Here is a 23,194-nt window from a genome sequence, read left to right as displayed (position 1 = left end):
AATGGAATTATACTTCAGTTTCTCAGCATTTAACATCTTATAACCAATGCAATGCTGTCATATAGAGTACAGATAATAAATAATACTACCATATTGCATCAGAGCAATTTTATATGGGAAATGATTTTGAAATGCATTACTGATAGGAACTGAGAGAAAAAACCTGAAAATAACACATTCCATCCATATAAAAAAAGTAATTAAAATTTAGCCTCATGCAAAACATCAAAATCATAGAATAGAAAAAATTGACAGGTATCTTTTCAAATCAAAAACATTTTTCAAATTATGGCTTTTATCCAAAATTGAACAAATACCAGATTCAGCAATCCAGTTATGGGACAAAAAACCTAGATGCTGTTCAATCAATATACAAACATGGTTCAGGTGTTGACACTACAAATGAAGGACTAAAAAATCTGGGATAGCAAACATGGCTTATGGCTTCTCATGGATGGCTCTTCACAATTGCAGCTATCAATATATGTGTGTGCATGCATCTGTGCAAATTGGACTACAAAATAAATTTCATTTTAAGACATTGCCAACAGCAATGGCTTCAGCCAGGTAAATCTCATATTAAAAAATATTAAGATTATCATCCTTAGAAAAGCTTCAAAGAATAAAATAATAAATGTGGTTTGACTCATATGCTCAATATCCCAGTCATTATTTTGTAATCTTTGTAATTTCAACTATCGCATCATTTTCAATACCAGAAATGGTTAAGATAACTAAAGAACATAATTTGTGTATAATGACCGGATTCTAGATTTTAGATCTTCGACTCATAACCTTGGAAAGTGACCATTTTGAGACCAACAACAAAAACTGATGTGTTGATTTTGGAACTTACTTTATTAATGATGAATGGAACTTGCTTCTTCTCCCCAATTTTCAAAGAGGAAATAGGAAACGTTGCTGTACCAATAGTCTCATCCATCACATAATTTGCATCCACAAGAGTAATCTGAAAAAAAAGATACACTTAAACTGAACCTTCTCATAATATAAACAAATGTTTTTTAAAAAAGCAAACATGCTTAGTAAACAAAATTTTAAGTTAATTTTCAACATACATTGGATGATTAAAGATCTAAAAACACATTTGTTAGCAACTTATTTCACATCAAGTCAACAAAGAAATATTGGTTAAATATTTTTACTTTTTTTAATTGGAAGGTCTGTAAACATTTACCAGACATGACAAAACAATTATGCTGAGGGATAGTTTTGGGAAAAAAGAGTATTTTTAAAAATCATTAGTACTAAAATTATGTTAGGACAGCAAGTAGTTCTTCAGGATGAATGGACATAGTTGTATATCTATTAGTCATAAATTAGGTTGGTCAAACTTATATTTATTCCTGATGTTCATATAATTCTGTAATATTTGGTAAAAATACAAACTTCTTATTTTATATGCTAAAGGCAGGAGATAACAACTGATTGTTCTGTTCAGAATGCAAACAAAATGTCATATTCTGAGGCAAAATTATTTGTGATGACGCCAAGATTTTGCTTCTCTTTTGAATATTCTGTTCCTTGCTATCCTTCCCTTTACCTTTTCCCAAAGGGGCTCATTTACTTAGAAAGGGAGAAATAAGTAAAATTATAAAGCTCATTTCAACCTAGTGACATTCAGAAGCTGTAGACCAGCTGCAATAAAGCACGTATTTTTGAAATAAGAAATTCATATTGGAACTTTCTCATTCTGGTCTATATTACGGTATATTATATTCAGTATATATTTTTATATATTATCTGTATTTATATTTATATACACATACATGCATACATATATACACATATAGATATACACATACATACATACATACATACATACATACATATACAGTCATACCTCGTCTTACGAACCTAATTGGTTCCAGGGGGAGGTTCGTAAGACGAAAGGTTCGTAAGACGAAACATTGTTTCCCATAGGAAACAATGTAAAGTCAATTAATCCGTGCAACCAAAAAAAACCCCCGCAAAAAAACCGCTGCCGCCCGGCTGTCACCTTTTAAAACAGCCTGGGGGCTTCTCAGCGACCTCCCGAACGCCGAACGCCAAACCCGAACTTCCGGGTTTGGCGTTCGGGAGGCCGTCGAGAAGCCCTCAGGCTGTTTTAAAAGGTGGCAGCCGGGCGGCGGGGCTTCCTAGCAGCCTCCGAACGCTGAACGCGGAAGTTCGGGTTTGGCGTTCGGCTTCGGGAGGCTGCTGGGAAGCCGCCCAGCTGTTTTAAAAGGTCAAAGCCGGGCTGGGGGGCTTTCAAGCAACCTCCCGAACCCCGAACTTTTGCCGAACTTCCGGGTTCAGGAGGTTGCTGGGAAGCCCCCAAGCCCGGCTATCACCTTTTAACACAGCCGCGCGGCTTTCCAGGAGCCTCCGAACGCCGAACACGGAAGTTCGGGTTTGGCATTCGGCTTCGAGAAGCTGCTGGGAAGCCGCCCGGCTGTTTTAAAAGGTCACAGCCGGGCTGGGGGGCTTCCCAGCAACCTCCCGAACCCCAAACTTTTGCTGAACCTCCGGGTTCGGGGTTCGGGAGGTTGCTGGGAAGCCCCCCAGCCCGGCTGTCACCTTTTAAAACAGCCGCACGGCTTCCCAGCAGCCTCCGAACGTGGACGTTCGAGTTTGGCGTCCGTCTCCCGAAGCCAAACGCCAAACTCGAACTTCCACGTTCGGCGTTCGGAGGCTGCTGGGAAGCCACGGGGCTGTTTTAAAAGGTGACAGCAACCTTCCGAACCCTGAACCCGGAAGTTCGGCAAAAGTTCGGGGTTCGGGAGGCTGCTGGGAAGCCCCCCAGCCTGGCTGTGACCTTTTAAAACAGCCGGGCGGCTTCCCAGCAGCTTCCCAAAGCCGAACGCCAAACCCGAACTTCCGCATTCGACGTTCGGAGGCTGCTGGGAAGCCGCGCGGCTGTTTTAAAAGGTGACAGCCGAGCTGGGGAGCTTCCCAGAAACCTCCCAAACCCCGAACCCGGAAGTTCGGCAAAGGTTCAGGGTTCGGGAGGTTGCTGGGAAGCCCCCCAGCCCAGCTGTGACCTTTTAAAACAGCCGGGCGGCTTCCCAGCCCAGCTGTGACCTTTTAAAACAGCCGGGCGGCTTCCCAGCAGCTTCCCGAAGCCGAACGCCAAACCCGAACTTCCGCGTTCGGCGGCTGCTGGGAAGCCGCACGGCTGTTTTAAAAGGTGACAGCCGGGCTGGGGGGCTTCCCAGCAACCTCCCAAACCCCGAACCCGGAAGTTCGGCAAAAGTTCGGGGTTCGGGAGGCTGCTGGGAAGCCCCCCAGCCCGGCTGTGACCTTTTAAAACAGCCGGGCGGCTTCCCAGCAGCCTCCCGAAGCCGAACGCCAAACCCGAACTTTCGGGTTCGGCGTTCGGAGGCTGCTGGGAAGCCCCGCCGCCCGGGTGTCACCTTTTAAAACAGCCAGGGGGCTTCCCAGCAGCCTCCCGAACGCCGAACCCGGAAGTTCGGGTTTGGCGTTTGTAACACGAAAAAAGTTCGTAAGAAGAGGCAAATTTTTTCTGAACCCCGGGTTCGTATCTCGAGTTGTTCATAAGACAAGGGGTTCATATCTTGAGGTACCACTGTATATATATGACGGTCTTGGCATATTCGGGTTTCTTCCCGTGTAGGATTCAGAGATTTTTGGCAATGTTTCGCCGAGGTCCCACTCGTCATCTTCAGGCTGGTGCTTCTGTCCTTGTCCTAGAACACAGCGAGACCTGAGCTGCCTTCCCTCTATAAATACTGGTGGGTGGGTTTGATTTGATGGCTCAGCAGCTGCATGCTGTGTTGAAACTTCTTGGTGAGTCAGTGGGGTAACACCTGGGGTCGTTGTGTTCACCCTAGAACAAGGATGCACCAGCCTGAAGATGACAAGTGGGACCTCATCGAAACTTCGCCAGAAATCTCTGAATCCTACATGGGAAAAAACCCAAATATGCCAAGACAGTCATACCTGTACCCGTGAAAATCTACGAAAACAGATAGATAGATAGATAGATAGATAGATAGATAGATAGATAGATAGATAGATAGATAGATAGAAACAGACAAATAGACAGACAGACAGACATATGGATAGATAGATATAGACAGACAGACAGATAAACGGATGATGCAGAGATAGATAGATGAAAGACAGACAGACGAAGAAGAGACTAATGTGACTAAATACATATTCATGCCATGTAAAAAAGCAAATATCGGCCCTTAGATTGTTTCATTGAGTAAACTTTCATTTATAATAGAAAGCAATAAAGCAAACAACTTCTGTAAGCAAGGGTATTTAACACATACAGTTGCTGAATTAGTTTGTCTCTTTTGACATTGCATTTAATATTTTTAATGTAGCATCCACACCGCATGAGTCCTTTTCCCTACAGATATTTGTACTGGTACCTCCAGAATATTTTCCTGGTTGGGATCCAAAATTATCTCAAAAGTTTCATTCCACTCAGGATTCACATTGTTGTCGATATTTTGTGTTCTCTTCCTGCTGTCTGGTGCTGTGGGAATAAAGAGCTCCACGTAGGGGTCAGGAGTGTCTACTGTAATAAAATAAGAACATGAAGATATCAGCAGTAGTTTCTTTAAAAACCTGTAGGCCAGCCATAATGTCATATTCCCTAAACTTATTTTTACATGTTGTTTGAGAACTGATTTCTAAAGAGATACTATAAAAGTACTGTGAAAAAAGTACTATGTAAAATTGTTATATGATATGTATTCAAAACTATATCCCATATATAAAGATCCTGCGTGAAAGCTGAAAGCAATAAGACTCCGGAGGTTCAACTGACCGTAAGTGATTGATCCCTACTGCCCTTAGAACTCCACAGAACCCCAATCAACACCAGCGCACCCCAGGACCACCAGCCCCAGCAAATCAACCCCAGCAATCTGCCTATGCACCATCAGCCTGATCCAGTCCAGCCTATCCGATCCATAGCTGATCTATCCAAAGCGGTGGCATAGCCTCTTATAACTTTTAATTCGCCTGATTTATAGATAAGCCGTCCTAAGCTTCTAACTTTTAGTAAAAGTGAAAAAAGTCTTTTTAAACTGCATTGCCCGATCCCCAGCCATCCCGAAGCCTCTAGTAACTTTCAAATCGCCCGACTCCCAGCTGAGACATCCCAAAGCTTCTAACTGACTCCCAGCTAAACCATTCAAAGCTTCCAGCTTCTAGCAACAACGAAAGGAGTTCAGCCGGTGGTGAAAGGGTTTCTAGCTCCAGGCAATAGCGAAAGGAGCCCAGCCAGTAATGGAAGGACTCATTCCCAGCCGAGCTGACCTTAAGATTCAGCAATAGCGTAGGAGCCCAGCCAGTGGCTGAAGGACTCTGAAAGCGCCCGATTCAAAATCACCTGATTCCACAGTCTAAATACTCAGCTGCAGCAGCGACAGCAGTCCAGCCGTTGGTGGAAGGACTCCAAAAGCGCCATTCCCCAGCTGAGATATTCAGAAGCTTTTAGCACCAGAGATTCTCAGCAGAGCCATCCCAAAGCCGGTTGCATAAAACTCTGGAAAACACCCGCTCCCCAACTGATCAAAGAAAGTATACAAATACAAATAAACATAATAATAAATAAAGAAAGCCCATCAAGCCAGGACTCATTCCAGATTTCCAAATTCCTGCTGATCCTGATTTTCCTGCAACTCCCTCTTACATCGGAGGTCAGCCAACATTTAAAGAAACAGTCCACGTGGCTCCCTAGGGTAACAATAGACCACTGACCCTGCTTGTGCATGAACAATCCCAAGAAACAGAAATAAATTGTGAAATGTAGTTAAAGCTTCTGGACACACTAAGTCAACTGTAAAAAAAAGCTAAATCTTCCTAACACCCTAACACAACAATACCTATAATTAACCATGCCAAACAAAAAATCAAAAACCTTCACATACAAACACCCTCAAATGGATGATACCCCTAACAAAGATAACATTTGTTACAAATGCAGTAAATCCATCAATGATATAGAAGAATACAACAAATGCCAGATATGCCTAAACTACGCCCATAACACCTGCCTGGAAATAAACAAAAGCATAACCAATTTCCTTCAAAAAGCTTCCACCTTCCTTCATTTTTGCCCTACATGTCTACCCAAACTTAACGAACTGATCACCATATCCAATTAATTTCTCACTCTTGAATCAACCTTATCTGCACAAAAAGATTACATTGAATCTATGGAAGCCTGAATTGAAGCAAGAATACAAGCATGCTTCACATCCTTGGACAATAAAATCACAACACAGGCAAAAAAAAATTCAACAGACTTAAATCATACTTCAATATACCAAAAAGCCTTCAACCCATCATCCACCACCACCACATGATCAACCACATAAACCACCTCCTCATCAACACACCAACCACCCAAATAACATATCTCTACTAATCTAAGACACCCTTGAAAGAGAACACAAAGGTAATAATGCCATCCTATTTGGACTAGAAACCACTAATGAACCTGATATCAATAAAATTTGGAACATCATTGCACCAATATTACCTGCGGACGATATCATTGCAGTGTCCAGAGACGGTCCCGAGTTCAGCATTACCTCAATTTTGCAGAGTTGTTTGCAAAAATGAAATTAGCAAACGTAAATTCATCAACACTATAAACTCCATCAACCGAAATGACTCTAACCCCAAAAAACTTCGTGAAAGACCAGATCTATCCATATTACAACGAATACAATCCTGTGAACTTCGTGCTGAACTTAAAAAGCATCAAGATCAAGGACAAACCAACCTATGCATCGACTACCGATGTAGGTTGCATTAGGACCAAGACCCACATCCCACCATCCAACCCTCTAAACTCCATCATCCCAAACCATCCTAGCATACATCTCTCCATCAACCAAGCACAATCCACCATAAACCTCAAGCCTCAAGCAACTATAGCTCAAATCCATCCTAACTACCTACACACCTCCGACCAAGACCAACTCCCAATCAACCAAGACTAGGGATGCACACCCCTTACTTCCTCATCATCAACCACTTCTAACATTAAGCGTAAACTCAAGAAGCATTGATAACAAAATACCCAAGCTCCTTACCTTACTAAAACCCGCCAAATACGACATCATATTTATATGTGAAACATGGTTAAACCTATCTCTCCCCAACTCCATTATTACAATTAATGACTATCACGTTTTCCAATCTGACCGCAAAACCCGAAGAGGAGGTGGAGTTGCAATCTTCTATAAATAATCACTCAACCTAAAGGAAATCCAAGTTAAACAAGATCTTTACCTTCCAGAAACTATCATATGTGAACTAATCTCAGTCACCATACTCCGCTTCCTCCTATGTTACAGAGTCCCTGACTAGAGCCCACTGTAACAGCATTGCCAAAAAAGCATTAAGAATTGTAAACCTAATCTTACGTAGATTCTTCTCTAGAAACACTGATTTATTAACCAGAGCATACAAAACATTCATCAGACCTATTCTAGAATATAGCTCACCTGTGTGGAATCCACACTGCATATCAGGTATTAATACAATCGAAGGAGTCCAGAAATACTTCACAAGAAGAGTCCTTCACTCCTCCTCACGTAACATATTACCCTACTCCTCCAGACTTCAAATACTAAAACTAGAAAATTTACAACTACATCATCTCCGAACTGATTTAACTGTTGTTCATAAAATCATACATCATAATGTACTCCCTGTCAGTGACTACTTCACCTTTAACAACAACACAGGAGCACATAATAGATACAAACTGAATGTAAATCGCTCCAAACTTGACTGCAGAAAATACGATTTCAGCAATAGAGTGGTCACCGCCTGGAACTCATTACCTGACTCTTTTATTGCTTCCCCCAAACCCAAAATCTTCAACCTTACATTATCTACAATTGACCTCTCCCCTTTTCTAAGAGGTCTGTAAGGGGTGTGAATAAGTGCACTTATGTGCCTAATGTCTCCGTCCTACTGTCTTATTATCATTTCTATTACTATGTTCTACTTATGTTATGTTATGTTATGTTAATATGTACTATAATACTACTGTATACTTGTTTGACAAATAAATAAATAAAAAAAATAAAAATAAATATTTAGTAAGGAGAAAACAACACACTAAAATGAGTAAGAGAATCAATAGACAGGTCCAAAAACCCATCCCCCATATTTAGCATAATATTATATACCAAGAAAAAGTAAATGAGTACCTGTGCATTTCACTCTACTAATAGGGGATGACTTCCATTTCAAGGGCATTGAGCCAGCACTGAAGACAGTTCCATGGTCATGTGGTCAGCATGACATCACGGAGCACTGTCACCTTCCTACCAAAGTGGTACCGATATATGTATTCACATTTGCATGCTTCTGAACTGCTAGATTAGTAGGAGCTGGAGTGAGGCTAGGAGCTCATCCCGTCCTGTGGCACTTGGGTCTTGAACCCGAGCTGTCAGCTTTCCAGCCATTTTCTTAACTGCTGTGCTCCCACATTAGTATAGACATTCATGCATATATTAGCAGTCAAAGTTTGACTAAATTAATGCCCAAGAGCAAGCGTGCTAATTATAGTCTTATGCTAATTGAAGTATTTATCTGACATCCTGAAACAATGACTTAATCCTTCTGCAGGCAAATATATGCATCTGCTCTCAAATGAGAACTCTGAGGAGATAATCAGGTGGGAAACTCCAATACAGGACTGTATATGAAGCCACTCTGATAGCCTCATTAATGTTAGCCGGTGTATGGATAAATTCATCTTATGTCTGAATAACAAACTTGCTTGTTTTATAGTTAAGCCTTTATACTACCCACAAGATATGAATGGCATCAAATAAATGAATGAATGAATGAATGAATGAATGAATGAATGAATAAATAAATAAATAAATACCAGGTACAGAAAATTGTATATCAACAGTAGAATATTTTCATTCCAAGTCCTACAATATCCAAGTTCTACATCTGATCTCTGGCAGGCCCGGGCCCGGGACTTGTCCTCTGTCCTGGTGCTTCATGACCTCTCAGCGGCTTTCGATACCATCGACCATGGTATCCTTCTGCGCCAGCTGGAGGGGTTGGGAGTGGGAGGCACTGTTCTTCAGTGGTTCTCCTCCTACCCCTCCAGTCGATTACAGTCAGTGTTAATGTTGTCTGGTGGGACCCAGGGGAAGAGCCTTCTCTGTGGCGGCCCCAGCCCTCTGGAATCAACTCCCCCTGGAGATTAGGACTGCCCCCACCCTCCTTGCCTTTCACAAGCTCTTGAAAACCCACCTATGTCGCCAGGCTTGGGGAAACTGATGTACCCCTAGCTGTTTTATTTTATGTATGGTTTGTCTGGATTGTATGACTGCTTTTTATAATGGGGTTTTTTATATAACTGTTTTTAATATTAGATTTGTATTTGTATTATTTGTTGTGAGCCGCTCCGAGTCCTCGGAGAGGGGCGGCATACAAGTCTAATAAATTATTATTATTATTATTATTATTATTATTATTATTATTATTATTATTATTATTATCTTGATCAAAAGATTCACTCCATGAAAACTATGGAATAAGAGTAGTGAAATGCTATCGGTTCAGCCTGGTTTGGGCATACTGGTTGTGGCAGCCACTGATGATTCAGAGAACTAGTAGTGGCGGCAGTGCAAGGCTCCATCCACCTGCACATTGCCCTTTTTTCTCTCTCTCTCTGCGCATGTGCAAAGCCTTCTGCGCGTGCACAGAGGGTGAAAAAATACATGCTTCCGAATGGTAGGGAAGTTAAGTACATTTCACCGCTGAGTAAGAGTCACTATATCTCAAAGAACATTCATATTTTGCTATCAGCTCTGCTTGCAGGAAGAAGAAAGTGGGAGCAACTGCAGTGTAAAGGACTCCAATTATTTTTTCCCACGAGTGTTGATAGATTTCCTGAGTATATAGCACAGGTAATGCTTAACTAGGAAAAGATTGTGCTGTATGGACTTTGAAGTAGCAGCAGGTGAGGATAATGCAGAGAACATTTTAAATTGTTTTATTGTGCTGGTTTTATAAAGCAGACATTCTGGGGTGTTTTGTTTTTCTATGTGAGGATACCTCCTTATGAATGCCAAAGCCTTTTTGCTCAAAGCTTGAACAGTGGAGCATATTCATGTTTTTTAAGATGAACACATAGTAAAATTGGATCTTATCTTTATTTGGCTGTTTGAGTTACACTATCATAAAGCCATTCTTCTTTTAAATCAGATAATTTTTAAAATTTTATTATACACATAAAAATGAAAAGGGGCTATGATAAAAAATTATACTGGAGTAGAAGACTGCAACAAAACAGAGGTAAAGCAATAACTGCAATCAAATTCTAATCTCTAGTTAATGTTGCAACCTTAGCCCTTAAGAAAATGTGATGTAATCAGCTTCAGCAAGCGGTATGAAGATTGATGGCTTGTTGACTGGAAAATACATGTTTTAACAGACTATTTCAGAATCTAGTTTCCAGACTCATTATAAACAACACTTTTTCTAACATTCAAATTGTTAGGTCAGAACTAAACGTGTATTTTTGAAAATAAAAAAGGATTAATAAAATCTTCTAATTAAGCTTCTAAACAATCTTCTAATTTAATTACTAGCTGCAATGGAGGCAATTTGTTAATAAAAGAACTGAGGAAAGGCTAGTTCTGTTATTAACAAATTATAGAAGTACTCTACTATGGGCTTAATGAAAGTGAGGTAATAAGAGGAAAAATTCCAGTTGATGAGATGTGCGTTAGTTAAATGCATTTTTTTGCAGACAAAATTTAGAAGGAAAAAAAAAACAGAGGAAATTATTTTTCATTTATTAGATTTTTAACTTACTTACTAGGTAACTAAAGGTGGTGAGTTACCTATTTTACCCACAACAACAACCCTATGAGTTGGGCAGAGCTGAGAGAAAGTGACCCAAATTTACGCAACTAGATTTCATGCCTAAGGCAGGGCTACAATTCACAATCTTCTGGTTTCTATGCTAGGATCTTAACCATTATATAAAACTGAAGGAAAAGGAAAAGGAAAAGCAGCTGTTTAGATAACTTGTTCTAAAATCAGAAATGTAAATCAAATGATAAAGCAGGATCAGTCCAAGATTTTATCAATGTTCACAGGGAAATGTTTTTAACTATGATTCAACTGAATATTTTCCTATAAACAATTGCAACACAGATTGCACTGCTATTATATTATTTCTTATTTTAATGCAGCTCCTCAAAAGGAAGCCAGAGATATGAGAAACACTGAAAAGCAATATGAACTCCCTCATGTGGTACTTGAATGCCTGTGCTTACATGAAGATGTTGTAGTTTCATTGGCAACAATAAAGGACATGTGGTGTGACTTCTAGATGCTGAATGTGGAACTCAGATCATCTTCAATGGCATTTGGATTTTTTCCATCTTCAGTTATATGAAGACAGTTCTTATATTCTAACTTTCTCTGTTATGATTCTTATTTGGTGAGTTGTGTTTTGATTTTGTCCTTCTGAGGTTGCATTATTTGACACTGGCATTTATAAATATTTTTTAGGGATTTTGGTAGCATTTTTGCAAATTTATTTATATTCTTGTAATTGGGGGTTTACTGGAAATGATTTTTATTGCCGCCTGTCACAAACTGGATGTAACCAGGTCCAGTATGAGATTTTCAGCTTAGAATTCCAAATCTCTCACTGACTGTAATCTGACATAAAGAAATGGCTAAAAATTTTTCGTAATGTAATAGAATTGGAAACAAATAGAAGAAGCTAATCCTTTCTTAATGGGAGGTTTACTGTAAATTTCATACAAATTAGTGCACAGTTTGTTCTAAACATTTTTATTTTTATTTATTTATTTTAAAAAAACTGGTAACGGAAACATTCATTCATATCATGAATTCTTTGGAATCTAGTTTGACACATAGCAAATTGGGAAATTCTGAATTTTGGTCCAGCTATTCATGAATAAAAAATGTACCGTGTTTCTCTGAAAATAAGACCTTGTCTTATTGTTATGCTGGGCTTCTCGTTAACAGCCCCCAGTGAGAGAGGAATGCAAAGTCAAACACACACATGCTGGCTCAGGAGAAATAAAAGTAGTTTACCCGAAACAGTGTTAAAAGCACACACGTTTAAGCAGAGTCAAATTTCTCTCACCCAGATAACAATCCTGGAATGAGGTCAAAAGCAGGAACAAAAGAGAGCAATTAAGGCAGCTGTGATTCCGCACAGCTCCCCCTTCTTTGAGTCCACAAGAGTTAACTGTGAATTGTCCAAATAGTCAACAGAAGTCCTGGAATAGTTCAAACCTTGGCAATGATCCTTCTCCAAATGAATAAACGCCCACATGTGCACTCCCTAAAGCCTGTAATTTATCCTCAAACCCATTAACCTAATTGTCTCAGCAACAGGTGTTCTCCCTTATCTCTGACGATACCTGCACAGTTGGTCCCTTCTAGCCATGAGCCTGCGCATGCGGGCATCTATCCACCGATCCTCCTCCGAGTCTGACCTCTCACTAATGGGGTCATTAACTAATGGGCTGGCTGTACCCATCTCTCCATCTGATTCTGATTCTCCACCATCTGACCTTGGCAATGAATCTTCACTATCAGAAGCTGTTGGCAATAATACAAGTCTCTGTGAACCTGAGGATTCCCCTAGACCAAATCCCCCATTGCAGGAGCTGGCCCAGAGCCAACCACAATACTTATATTTTTTGAAATCTGAAATAAGCACTTGGCCTTATTGCCATGTACTCAAAAGTCTGATTGGGCTTATTATTGTTGTGAGTGGTCCACGACCAGGTCAGATTCTGGGGAGGATGAACCGGGTCTGTCTTGGTATCCTAGGCCAATGTTCTTGACAACTGAGTCAAAGAGTGAGGAAGAATTGGAACCTGAGAAACCTGAAGAACCTCCAGAGACTGTAGAAACCCCAATGATGGTAATGTCTGAATCAGAGGAGGAGGGAGACATGGGAGATCAGGAATCTCTATTAGATGCCCGGGTAAGAAGGTCACGAAGCAGACAGGAATATCTTTATAGGAAAAGATTCAGAAGGTGAGTCTATGAAAGAAAGTCTAGACAGTTATATCTCTAGGAAACAGTTGACTATACCCAGACAGGATGTAAGGGAGTTTTTTGGGGTAAAGGGGCATGGAGTTCCAACGTTTGTAAATGATGGAAGTCCAAGATTCGGGGTTCCAGAAATGTTTCGCTGGCAATCTGCTCTTATTCTTCTAACCTCATTGAGCAGAGACGTAGCTGTGTGAGGAAAACCTGGAGAACTGTGAGTGTGCATGTGTGACCGAAGAAACATTGTCTCACTGAAGAACATTAATTAGCTTTGATTCTCAGCTACAGCCCGGACCTTTCTCTCTTAGCCAATTTTAACCAAGAAAGCTGCCAAGATGGACTGAAACATCTGAATTTGCTTGTATAAATCCTGCTTTACTTATAAACGTGTTTGATTTGAAATATCAGCGTTTGGATTCTCCTTTTGTTCCAATCTGAGTAGGCTGAGCAGAACAATTATCAGGGGATGTCTTATTTTGGGGAAAACAAGATAGTATCGCTGATATTTTACTATATTTTTAAATGATTGTGTCACAGCACAATAATGTGTGGTCAGATGATCACACTAAGAAGACCATCTATAGTTGTTCAGGTACAAGTAAATAGAACTCGTTGGTTATGAACCAAATAGGACCCATCCTTTTTTTCCATTGAAACTATATGAAAAGAATTTACCTGCAGTCAGGAGTGGGCTTCTAGCACCATCTGTCTCCTTAATAATCAATTGAACATGCAACACATTGCATGGTCACATGACCATTTTAAAAGGAAAGATGGTGGTGATGATGATAATCTTTGTACAGCATTTACCAGCTCTTTTTTTACAAAGGAAAAATAGAGTCATCCACCAAAAGTGACTTTGCTCTCCCTCTGCTTCAAAAAAGTTATAATCAGAATCATATCACTGTATTTTATGATTCATGCACACTTGAATATACCAGTTTCTAAGAGACAAAACCAGTTTTTTTTAAAAAGTTCTAAATTGTAGAATAATCTCCTCTGAAAACCCACAGGGGAGATTCTAGATAAAACATTCCAGGGTCATTAAAGGTCAGAGTTGCCAGTGACAAAATTACCCTCTCCATATTTCCTTCAACCTCTACCTAGACTTTTCCTTATCTGGAAAGCCTGCAAGAAAAAAAATGTTATCAGTTCTGCAAAGGCATTGTAAGTTTGTAGTGCTAAGAATCTCTATCAATAAAGATTTAAAATGACTCAATTTGGTATCAGATCTGCATTGGATTTATTTATTTAACATAACACATGCATGTTACATTGCAAATCTCTGAAGCAGCAAACATTTTGAAAATCAGTAATACCTGTAATACCTGAAGAACATACCTCTCTAAACTCAAGTAGTAAGAACTGAAAAGAAAACAATATAATATAAATAACACTAAAGTGATACTTACACATATCTCCAAAAGCTCCCTTGGTGACGTTTTTAGCTTGCTTAACGGTCACAGTAAATTTGTGTGAATACTGATGTTCCACCTAAATGCCAAACAACAATTGATTAGGAAATAAAATAATTACTGTATACCCAATAGAAAGCTCTTTAAGTGAATTTTCAGCTAATTTATAGTTCCCCTTTCCTCCCCAAAGAAAATTAAGTACACACCGGAACACACAACATTGTGTATTATAAAGTTATTTTCTCCTCAGCTTTACTGAAAATTCAGATCAATAGGATACATTGAGCAGAGCTGACTGCCACCACTCCTATTCATTTGTGGTTGTTTCCTTCCTCTTTGTATTTGAGTTTGAGTTTCATCATATGAACTCTCCTCCCCTTCAAGCACAGGTACTGTTCAAATATGTCATCAGTCAGGAAGAGCATTGTATAGAAGTAGACATTGATTCTACAAGAATATTTGCAATCTTTTAGGTACATTTGCAGGTACATTCCTCCCATGAGAAAAATAAAATTTTTGATTTGATTAAATACATTTTTATGATGCCTAAATATCATAGAATACAACTCACAAATATACAAAAAAAAATCTGTATTCAGGACTATATGGATTTATAGCAGTGATTTTTTAATTTTGCAGGTTTGGGTAACTTTTTCAATAATGTGTCCTATGCCAAAAAAACCCCTTTATCCATCAATCAGTCCAAGCTTGGACATATTCTAATATATTCACCGTTTACTCTCTGCTAAATTTCAAAAGTCTTTGCAAGCAATGTTTATATTAAGAAGTTGGCTTTCAGAGACGATGCAAAGAAAAACCTTGCTTTTGCCTTTATCTTGTGTGAATCCAAAATGAAACTTGTCATTTCCATGCAAAGCAAGGAAGCAACTGAAGGAGAAAGCAACTTCTCCATCTTATATCCCCCATATGAATCAAAGCATAACTCCTATTATTGCCTTCATGACAAGCACACTCTATCTAGGGAAACCAAAATATAGGAAGCGTATTCTGCTTCAAGAGACAGACAGAAATCTGTCAATGTTTGCAAACTGAAAAATGACTTGATAGGCAACCTATTAAATGAACTAATTTCAATAATAGTTTGCTATTTATTAAAGTTGCATTACATAGTCATATTAATGCTGCTATTATTGCTTTGATATATTCAAAATAGTTTTTACGTCCACAAAAAATAAACACAAAAATCTAAAATATTTGTTGTGAGCCGCTCCGAGTTTTCAGAGAGGGGCGGCATACAAGTCTAATAAATTATTATTATTATTATTATTATTATTATTATTATTATTATTATTATTTGAAAATTTGTAATTCAATCATTATAGAAGCCTTTTATATTTTTTATGATACTGAAAAGATTATCAAGCATCCTATTCTGGAAAAAACATTCCTTGGATGAGGTCAGAAAGATTTATTTCTTTACAATCACTACTAGCTGCACCTTTACAATCTTTGTCTGGTGGTGAGGGGATAAATGTTTCTGACTTGCATTGCTATGAAAAACCACATTCATTTTGCTACTTCGATTCTGTAGAGATAAGAGGCTTGCACCAGCATTTTGAACTGTGGTTGGAAACAAACTGATAGACTTTCATGCAAAAATGTCAACTGTTGCAACAGCTAGTAAGGCTGAATGACTAGGGATGAAATATATAACGGGCTGGGATATATAACAACCCTGATCCTTCTGCCCTCCGCAGACCAGAATATTATTGATGGAATCAAACAGAATTTGGCAATTTTCTTCCTGAGAACAGCCATGGGCAAGATTAACATGGACAGGAGCAAAGAAACAGAAATTATCTCTCTGTTGGTTGTAGGATTTTGTTGAGTGACAGCATCAAATCCAAGCAATAGAAGAAAATCAAGTACGATCTTGCTATCTGGGTTGATGATAACAATCAGAGCAGATCCTAACAATGCAATCGCTTAAAGGATTGCTGGTAGACTCAGAGAAATGCAAAGGCAAATATTATTGGATTGCTCAGGGGGGGGGGAAAGCAACTATCTTCCAAACTATATTGCAGTTATCTGCTCAGCAGCCTGATTCCACCTATTAATGAATGATGGATACCAATGAGCTTTATATATTTGAATAATGAGACATAATATTAATATGCAGAAGAAAGAAAAATATTTGGCCCTTGTTGGAGAATTATAACCTGTTCCAAATTATGTCCAGTTGCTTCTGGTTTTATTTTTTAAGAAAAAAAGCCCTTTTTTTTCCATATACCACCTCTATGAAGGAGATAGGTGGTTAAGATATTTGATAAATAGGGAGGGAGGGAGGGAGGTATAACCAGCTCACAGCTTGTATGAAGACACCCTCCTTGTCTTTCGTAAATTACTCAAGACCCATCTACACCACCAGGCATGGGGGAGTTGAGACACCTTTCCGCCAGGCTTTTTTATATTTATGTTTGGATATGTATGTGTTGTTTGCTTTTTAAATATGATAGGGTTTTTTATGTGCTTTTTTAAATATTAGATTTGTTTGCGCTAGAATATTGTTTTTATTATTGTTGTGAGCCGCCCCGAGTCTTCGGAGAGGGGCGGCATACAAATCTAATAAATAAAATAAATAAATTTTAAAAAAGTTTTTGGCACGAAATGTTCAAACAGATTTGGTGGGGAAAAGTCCTATCGTGATTTTAAAACAAATCATAGAATGTCAATTATTTTTACATAAAGCTAATTCTTGAATGAAATTGACCAATTATATAATAGCAAATTTACATAAAAGCAAGGAAAACCCATGTTGTTATATTTCCAACATGAACCCTTTTCTCCAGGAGATGGCAGTCAAAGCTTATTTCAAAGCATTCTTAAACAATATGACTATTACTTTATTCATCACAACTTGCAGTATTCCACTACCATTCCTTTCCCCCCACTAATTCAAACCTCAAATAAAAAGGGGGAAAAAGAGGAAAAACCTTATTGCATCAACATTGCTTTTTGAGAATTATTGTCTCAGGGGATATGACTGCCATAAGAGTCAAACCCAAATTACAAACTAAAAAAAAATTCCGAGAAAGTGAAGGATATTTTTAGAAGAATGTTATGATAAAGGATTTGGTGGCCTTCTTGTTTGGTGAGCATGTTTTATTGACTACAATTACAGGAACTTTATGCAGAAAATGTGTGCATTTGAGAACATGATTTTTACAGTAACTGTTGAGTTGTTTCCCTAATGTATGAAGTCAAGCAGCCAAAACACTTTGCTAATTCCTAGATACTGAAAACAAATAGTATCACATTCAAAATGATTCATCCAGTTTACCTAGTAGGTGTTTCACTTGCTGCCATAAATTAAATAGGCGTTGATTGCTTACCTGAACGCCTCTTCTCGTACGGTGAGTGGGTACAGCAGTCACATGGGTTGCTCCTGTCCAATCCGTTGGAACTGAGCCTAGTATTAAAAAAGACTGCTGGATCCGCCCCTTCCCCAGAATTCGCGAATCCGTAGACTAGGCTCAGTAGTGAAGCTCTTTAATGTTCAACTCTCGTGTGTTATAAGAAATTAGAATAGAAGGTAAAGAAGACCACACAAAGGGAGGGAAGTGACTGCTGTACCCACTCACCGTACGAGAAGAGGCGTTCAGGTAAGCAATCAACGCCTATTCTCCGTACTGAAGGAGTGGGTCCAGCAGTCACATGGGACATACCCAAGAGATAGGTCCCTAGGGTGGGAGTACATTGCTATCGTGAGAGATAACGGATTGGAGTACTCTTCTTCCGAAGGCAGCGTCTGCTGATGCGTACGAATCAATCTTGTAGTGTTTTATAAAGGAATTTGGCGAGGCCCAAGTGGCTGCTTTGCAGACTTCTTCCAACGGAGCCTGAGTCGCCCAAGCGGCAGATGTGGCAGCACTTCTGGTGGAATGCGCTGTAATATTCCTTGGAATGGAGAGGGAAGCTGTCTCGTAGGCCTTTGAGATGGCCCCTCTGATCCAACGACCTATTACTGTGGAAGACACTCTGGATGCCAAGGATCTGGGATGGTAGGCTATGAAGAGTGCTTCAGATCTCCGGATGGATCTTGTGCGTTGGATATAAATCCTTAGCGCTCTAGTGAGATCTAGAGTGTGCCATCTAATCGCCAGGGGATGCTCTCGTTGGAGGCAGAAAGAAGGTAAAACGATATCCTGAGATCTGTGGAACATGGAACTGACCTTGGGTAGAAAGGTGGGGTCCAGCCGCAGAACCACCTTATCCTGGTGAAACTGACAGAGGTCCTGTCTGATAGAAAGGGCTGCCAACTCAGATATGCGTCGGGCGGAAGTAATCGCCACCAGGAATGCTACCTTGAAGGATAGGTACCTGAGGGACGCAGAGTTCAGGGGTTCGTAAGGTGCTTGAGTAAGAGAGTGGAGAACCCGTGGCAAGTCCCAGGTTGGATATCTGTGGATTTTAGAAGGCCTGAGATTGGCCACTCCTCTTAGAAATTCTTGGATTTCTGGAAGGGAGCGTAGGGGCTGCCTGCGAGGCCCCGCCAAGACGGAAGAGATAGCGGCCAGATGGCGGCGGATGGTGCTGGTAGAGAGACCTTGGTGGAAACCTTTCATAAGGAAGGCGATTATCCTGTGTATGGGAAGACACAGGGGGGATAAGCCCTCCTGCGAGCACCACTGATGAAATTTGGACCAAGTATGGTCGTAGATCCGATTGGTAGACCCCCTTCTGGATTTCAGAATGATTTCCACTGTGTCTGGGTCATACCCTCGCAGGTCTAAGTCCCTCCGGATAACAGCCAGGCGGTGAGGTGGAACCACTCTGGATCCGGATGGAAGGAGGCCCCCTGCCGCAACATATCCTCCGAAGCGGGGAGTCGCCAGGGGTCCTGGACGGACAGTTGTTGAAGGTCCGCGAACCAGGGCCTGCGAGGCCAGTGAGGGGCAATCAGGATTACACGTGCTTTCTCCAGGAGGATTTTGTTGATCACGTCTGGCAGAATTGGAATTGGAGGGAAGGCATACAGTAGGCCTGGAGGCCAAGGACTCCTGAGGGCATTGACTGCCTCCGCTCCCGGAGACGGGAACCTGGAGATGAAGCGGGGAAGCTGGGTATTGTCTCTGGTCGCGAATAGATCCAACACTGGATGGCCGAACCTGAGGCAGATTTGGTGGAACAGTGACTGATGGAGATTCCACTCGCCTGGATCTATGGTGGCTCGTGAGAGCCAGTCCGCTTGGACGTTGAGGCTCCCCGAGATGTGATCGGCTAGAAGCGATTGGAGATTTTTCTCTGCCCAAAGACCCAACTTCAGGGCCTCCCTCATGAGGGCCTTGGATCTTGTGCCTCCCTGTCTGCAAATATGGCTTTTGGTGGCTATATTGTCGGTGAGAATCAGCACATGTTGGTTGGATATGTGAGGTTGGAATTGCTTTAGAGCTAGAGACACGGCTCTTAATTCTAGCCAATTGATGGGCTTGGAAGCCTCCTCCGGTGACCATGTGCCCTGAGCTAAAAGACCTTGGGCGTGGGCTCCCCAGCCCGAGAGGCTGGCATCTGTGGTGACTACAAACTGGTCGGGACACCGGAAGGGGGATCCCTTGTCTAGGGCTGGAGAAGTCCACCACTTGAGGGATCTGTGAACCGACGGTGGGATGGTGATGCGTCGATTCGAGTTGCTGTGGCCTGATCTCTGAAATGGTAATAGTAGCCATTGAAGTTCCCTGGCGTGAAGGCGGGCCCAGGGAACAATACCAATACATGACACCATCTTACCCAAAAGGGAGGATAGGGTGACAATGGAGGCCGATTGCTGGGGCAGGATGCGAGCAATGAGATCCAAAATGCTGCGTTTTCTCTCATTGGAGAGAAAAACCTGGGATATTTCGGAATTAATGATAGTCCCCAGATGCAGGATGGAAGTGGATGAATCAAGATGACTCTTGTTAAGGTTTATGGAAAAACCATGGTTCTGTAGAACCGACATGGTAGAGGAGAGGTCTGCAGCTACACCAGCTCTGGAATTACCATGAATTAAAATGTCATCTAAATAACATAAAATATGAATGGGAGAGGCCCGGATATGAGCCGCCAAGGATCCCAAGAGTTTAGTGAAAACCCTGGGAGCTGAGGAGAGCCCAAAAGGCATAGCCCTATACTGAAAATGCCTGCCTTGAAAGGCAAAGCGCAGAAATCTCCTATGGACCTTGGCAATGGGGATATGGAGGTAGGCCTCAGTGAGATCTAGAGACACCATAAAGTCTCCTCGATGAAGACCTGATAAAATGGAAGATAGGGAGTGCATTTTGAATTTTCTATATTTAATGAAGCGGTTTAATTTCTTTAGGTCCAAGATGGCTCTCCAACCTCCAGAAGTCTTAGGGACCATGAAAAGGATGGAATAGAAGCCTAAACCTCTCTGGAGAGAGGGGACCGGTTGAATAGCTCTAATAGTCAACAAATGAGAAATAGCCTCCTCCATTCGAATACGAGATGGAGAGGAACTGGGAGAGGGACAAGAAATAAAACGGTTAGGGGGAGAAGAAATAAACTCTAACCTTAGGCCCCTTTCCACTGTGTCAATGACCCAGGGGTCCTTACAAGAGCGGTGCCAGGCGGAAGAGAACCAGGCTAGGCGACCGCCTATAGGCAGGTGAGAAAACTTACCATCTGGTTCTTTTGGAAGTTCTGGTAGTAGAGGATCCTCTCTGATAGCGGGACCCTCTGCCCCTGGTGGTTCTAGCTTGGGATCGAAAGCGAGGGGAATACTGACCTGGGCTCTTGTGAAATGCGAAGCTTTGATCCTGCTGACGCCCGGTGCGCCGAAAGGACTGCGGTTTCGGGGCCTTCTTGGTGGTAGGTCCCAAGACCTTTTTCTTGTCTGCGTTTTCCGTAAGGAGAGGGTCCAGAAGATCTCCGAAGAGGAGGTTACGTTTCAGTGGACCCATAGCTAACTGCCATTTCTGTCTTACCCCCGCCTGCCAAGGGCGGAGCCATAGAAGCCTTCTGGCCGTTGTGGAGGCTGCTACTGACCTGGCTGCAAATCTGGAAGATTGGAGAGTAGCATCTGCTATATATTGGGCAGCTGCGAAGATTTTGTTGAAATCCTGTTGGCCCCGTAAGTCATCTGGAGGCAGGTGTAGTTGGAGCTGACGAAGCCATAAGAGCATAGCTCTGGAAAAGAAGGATGCCGCTGCAGCACTCTTAATGGCCCATGAGTCTGCAAGGAGACTTCTTTTGAGCATTGTTCAAGTCGTTTGTCCTCTGGCCGGAGGACCTCCTCTGCCTCGCCCGGCATGGCAGCCGTTGAGTGGAGCGTCTTCACTGGTTCATCTGGCCTGGGACATGTTAGGAGTTCCTCATAGGAGGGGGAGAGCTTGTAGAGCTTCTTGTCCTTGGGAGTGGGAGTGAAGCCTATGGTTGGGTGGTCCCACTGTTTAAGCAAGGCATCCTTAAACAACTTGGGCATAGGAATTACCTCATTGTCTTCCTGTTCCTCCATGAAGTAAGGAAGATTTTCCTCTGGGGGTTCTGTGGAAGGAGTAGCTTGCTTCTCTTGCCCGGCTAGCCCCGTAGATACTCTAGCTTTTAGCAGGAGAGATTTGAAAAGCTGCGAAGGGAAAATAGCAGCTGGGGCTGGAATCTTAATCTGAGATTCCTCATCCTCCGACAGACGCTGAAAGGGGTCATCATCCTCTTCTGCATCCACGTCCTCATCCTCTTCCTGAGAGGAGTCAGAGACCTCCATGACTGGGGCTCTGTAGGAAGGAGAAGAACTCACGGGACGGGAGGAGCGAGGGGGAGGATGAGACAGAGGAGGTACATTTAAAGATGAGAGTCTAGCATCAATAGTGTTAGTCAGAATAGTCAAGATAGACTGAAACTCCGGTGGCAAGGAAGAAATATCAGCCGGAAAAGCCTGAGGATCCCTGAGGCCCTGAACAGGTTCTGGCTGGGGGAAATCCTCGGTAATATCTGGCTCCTCTGGACCTAAACCCCATAGGTTAGGTTGGGGTGGATTTAGGTTTGGCTCATCCAGGGATAGCACAGGTACCCCAGAGGGAGGCAGGTTAGAGGCCTCCGGGGGGGTAGGGTTGATATGCACTTGGGCCTGCACCTTAAAACGTTTGGCTGATTTATCATGTATTTTTTGTAGGGCTAGGTCCCTTCTCTTCTCAGCCCTAGTGGGCTTGGCTAAAGACTGAGAGCCTGAGGAAGAGGAGGAAGAGGCCTGGGGAAGCTCAGAAGGATTACCAGTAGGCCTAACCTCTTTGGAACCTTTGGTAGTGCCTCTCTTGGGAAGGGAAGCCATAGTCTGAGCAATTACAGAAGACAAAGCTTGAGCCAAAAATTAGGGGGGAGAAGAATTATTTTGTGGAATTCCCAAGAGGATAGGTGACCCTGCTCCTAGGCTCAGGAGCTGCTGCGCCTTAAGAGGCAATCCTGGGCGATACCAAGAGTTCTTGTCCTTAAGTGCAGCGTGGCAGGCCTCACTAACTTAACTTTAAGAAAAACCAAGGCACACTGGTTGGAGGCCACTTCCGTGGAGAATAGGCCCGAGGGAACTCAAAGCGACGACTCCAGGGTCAGGCGGCGGGCTGTAGGCACTAATGGCCGACCCCTTAGGGCAGAACCGAAAGTGCAACTTACTGGGCGTCAGAGCCTTGGCGCCAAAATAACTGCTCCGTTATTTGCAATAGGAGCGACTAAGCCCGGGAGACAAA

At 41.8% G+C, this 23,194-nt stretch overlaps 1 protein-coding gene across 2 annotated transcripts in view; it reads right to left on the bottom strand.

Annotated features, from left to right (window-relative positions):
* Positions 1-23,194, bottom strand: part of PLA2G4A (phospholipase A2 group IVA) — a 106,879-nt gene that overhangs the window by 45,845 nt on the left and 37,840 nt on the right. Inside the window, exons 1-4 of one of the 2 annotated variants that reach the window (XM_070749009.1) lie at positions 14,705-14,772; positions 14,496-14,577; positions 4,407-4,555; positions 857-970 (exon numbers count right to left, since the gene is read on the bottom strand). In XM_070749009.1, coding sequence (XP_070605110.1) covers positions 857-970; positions 4,407-4,555; positions 14,496-14,577; positions 14,705-14,719 — 360 coding nt within the window. In that variant the 5' untranslated portion in view covers positions 14,720-14,772. Of the gene's footprint in view, positions 1-856; positions 971-4,406; positions 4,556-14,495; positions 14,578-14,704; positions 14,773-23,194 lie in introns of those variants that run through there. The other variant, XM_070749008.1, reaches the window with a different exon arrangement.

Source organism: Erythrolamprus reginae, chromosome 3 (assembly GCF_031021105.1).
Source record: "Erythrolamprus reginae isolate rEryReg1 chromosome 3, rEryReg1.hap1, whole genome shotgun sequence".
Classification (NCBI taxonomy): Eukaryota; Metazoa; Chordata; class Lepidosauria; order Squamata; family Dipsadidae; genus Erythrolamprus; species Erythrolamprus reginae.
This window is presented reverse-complemented; position numbering and strand designations above follow the sequence as displayed.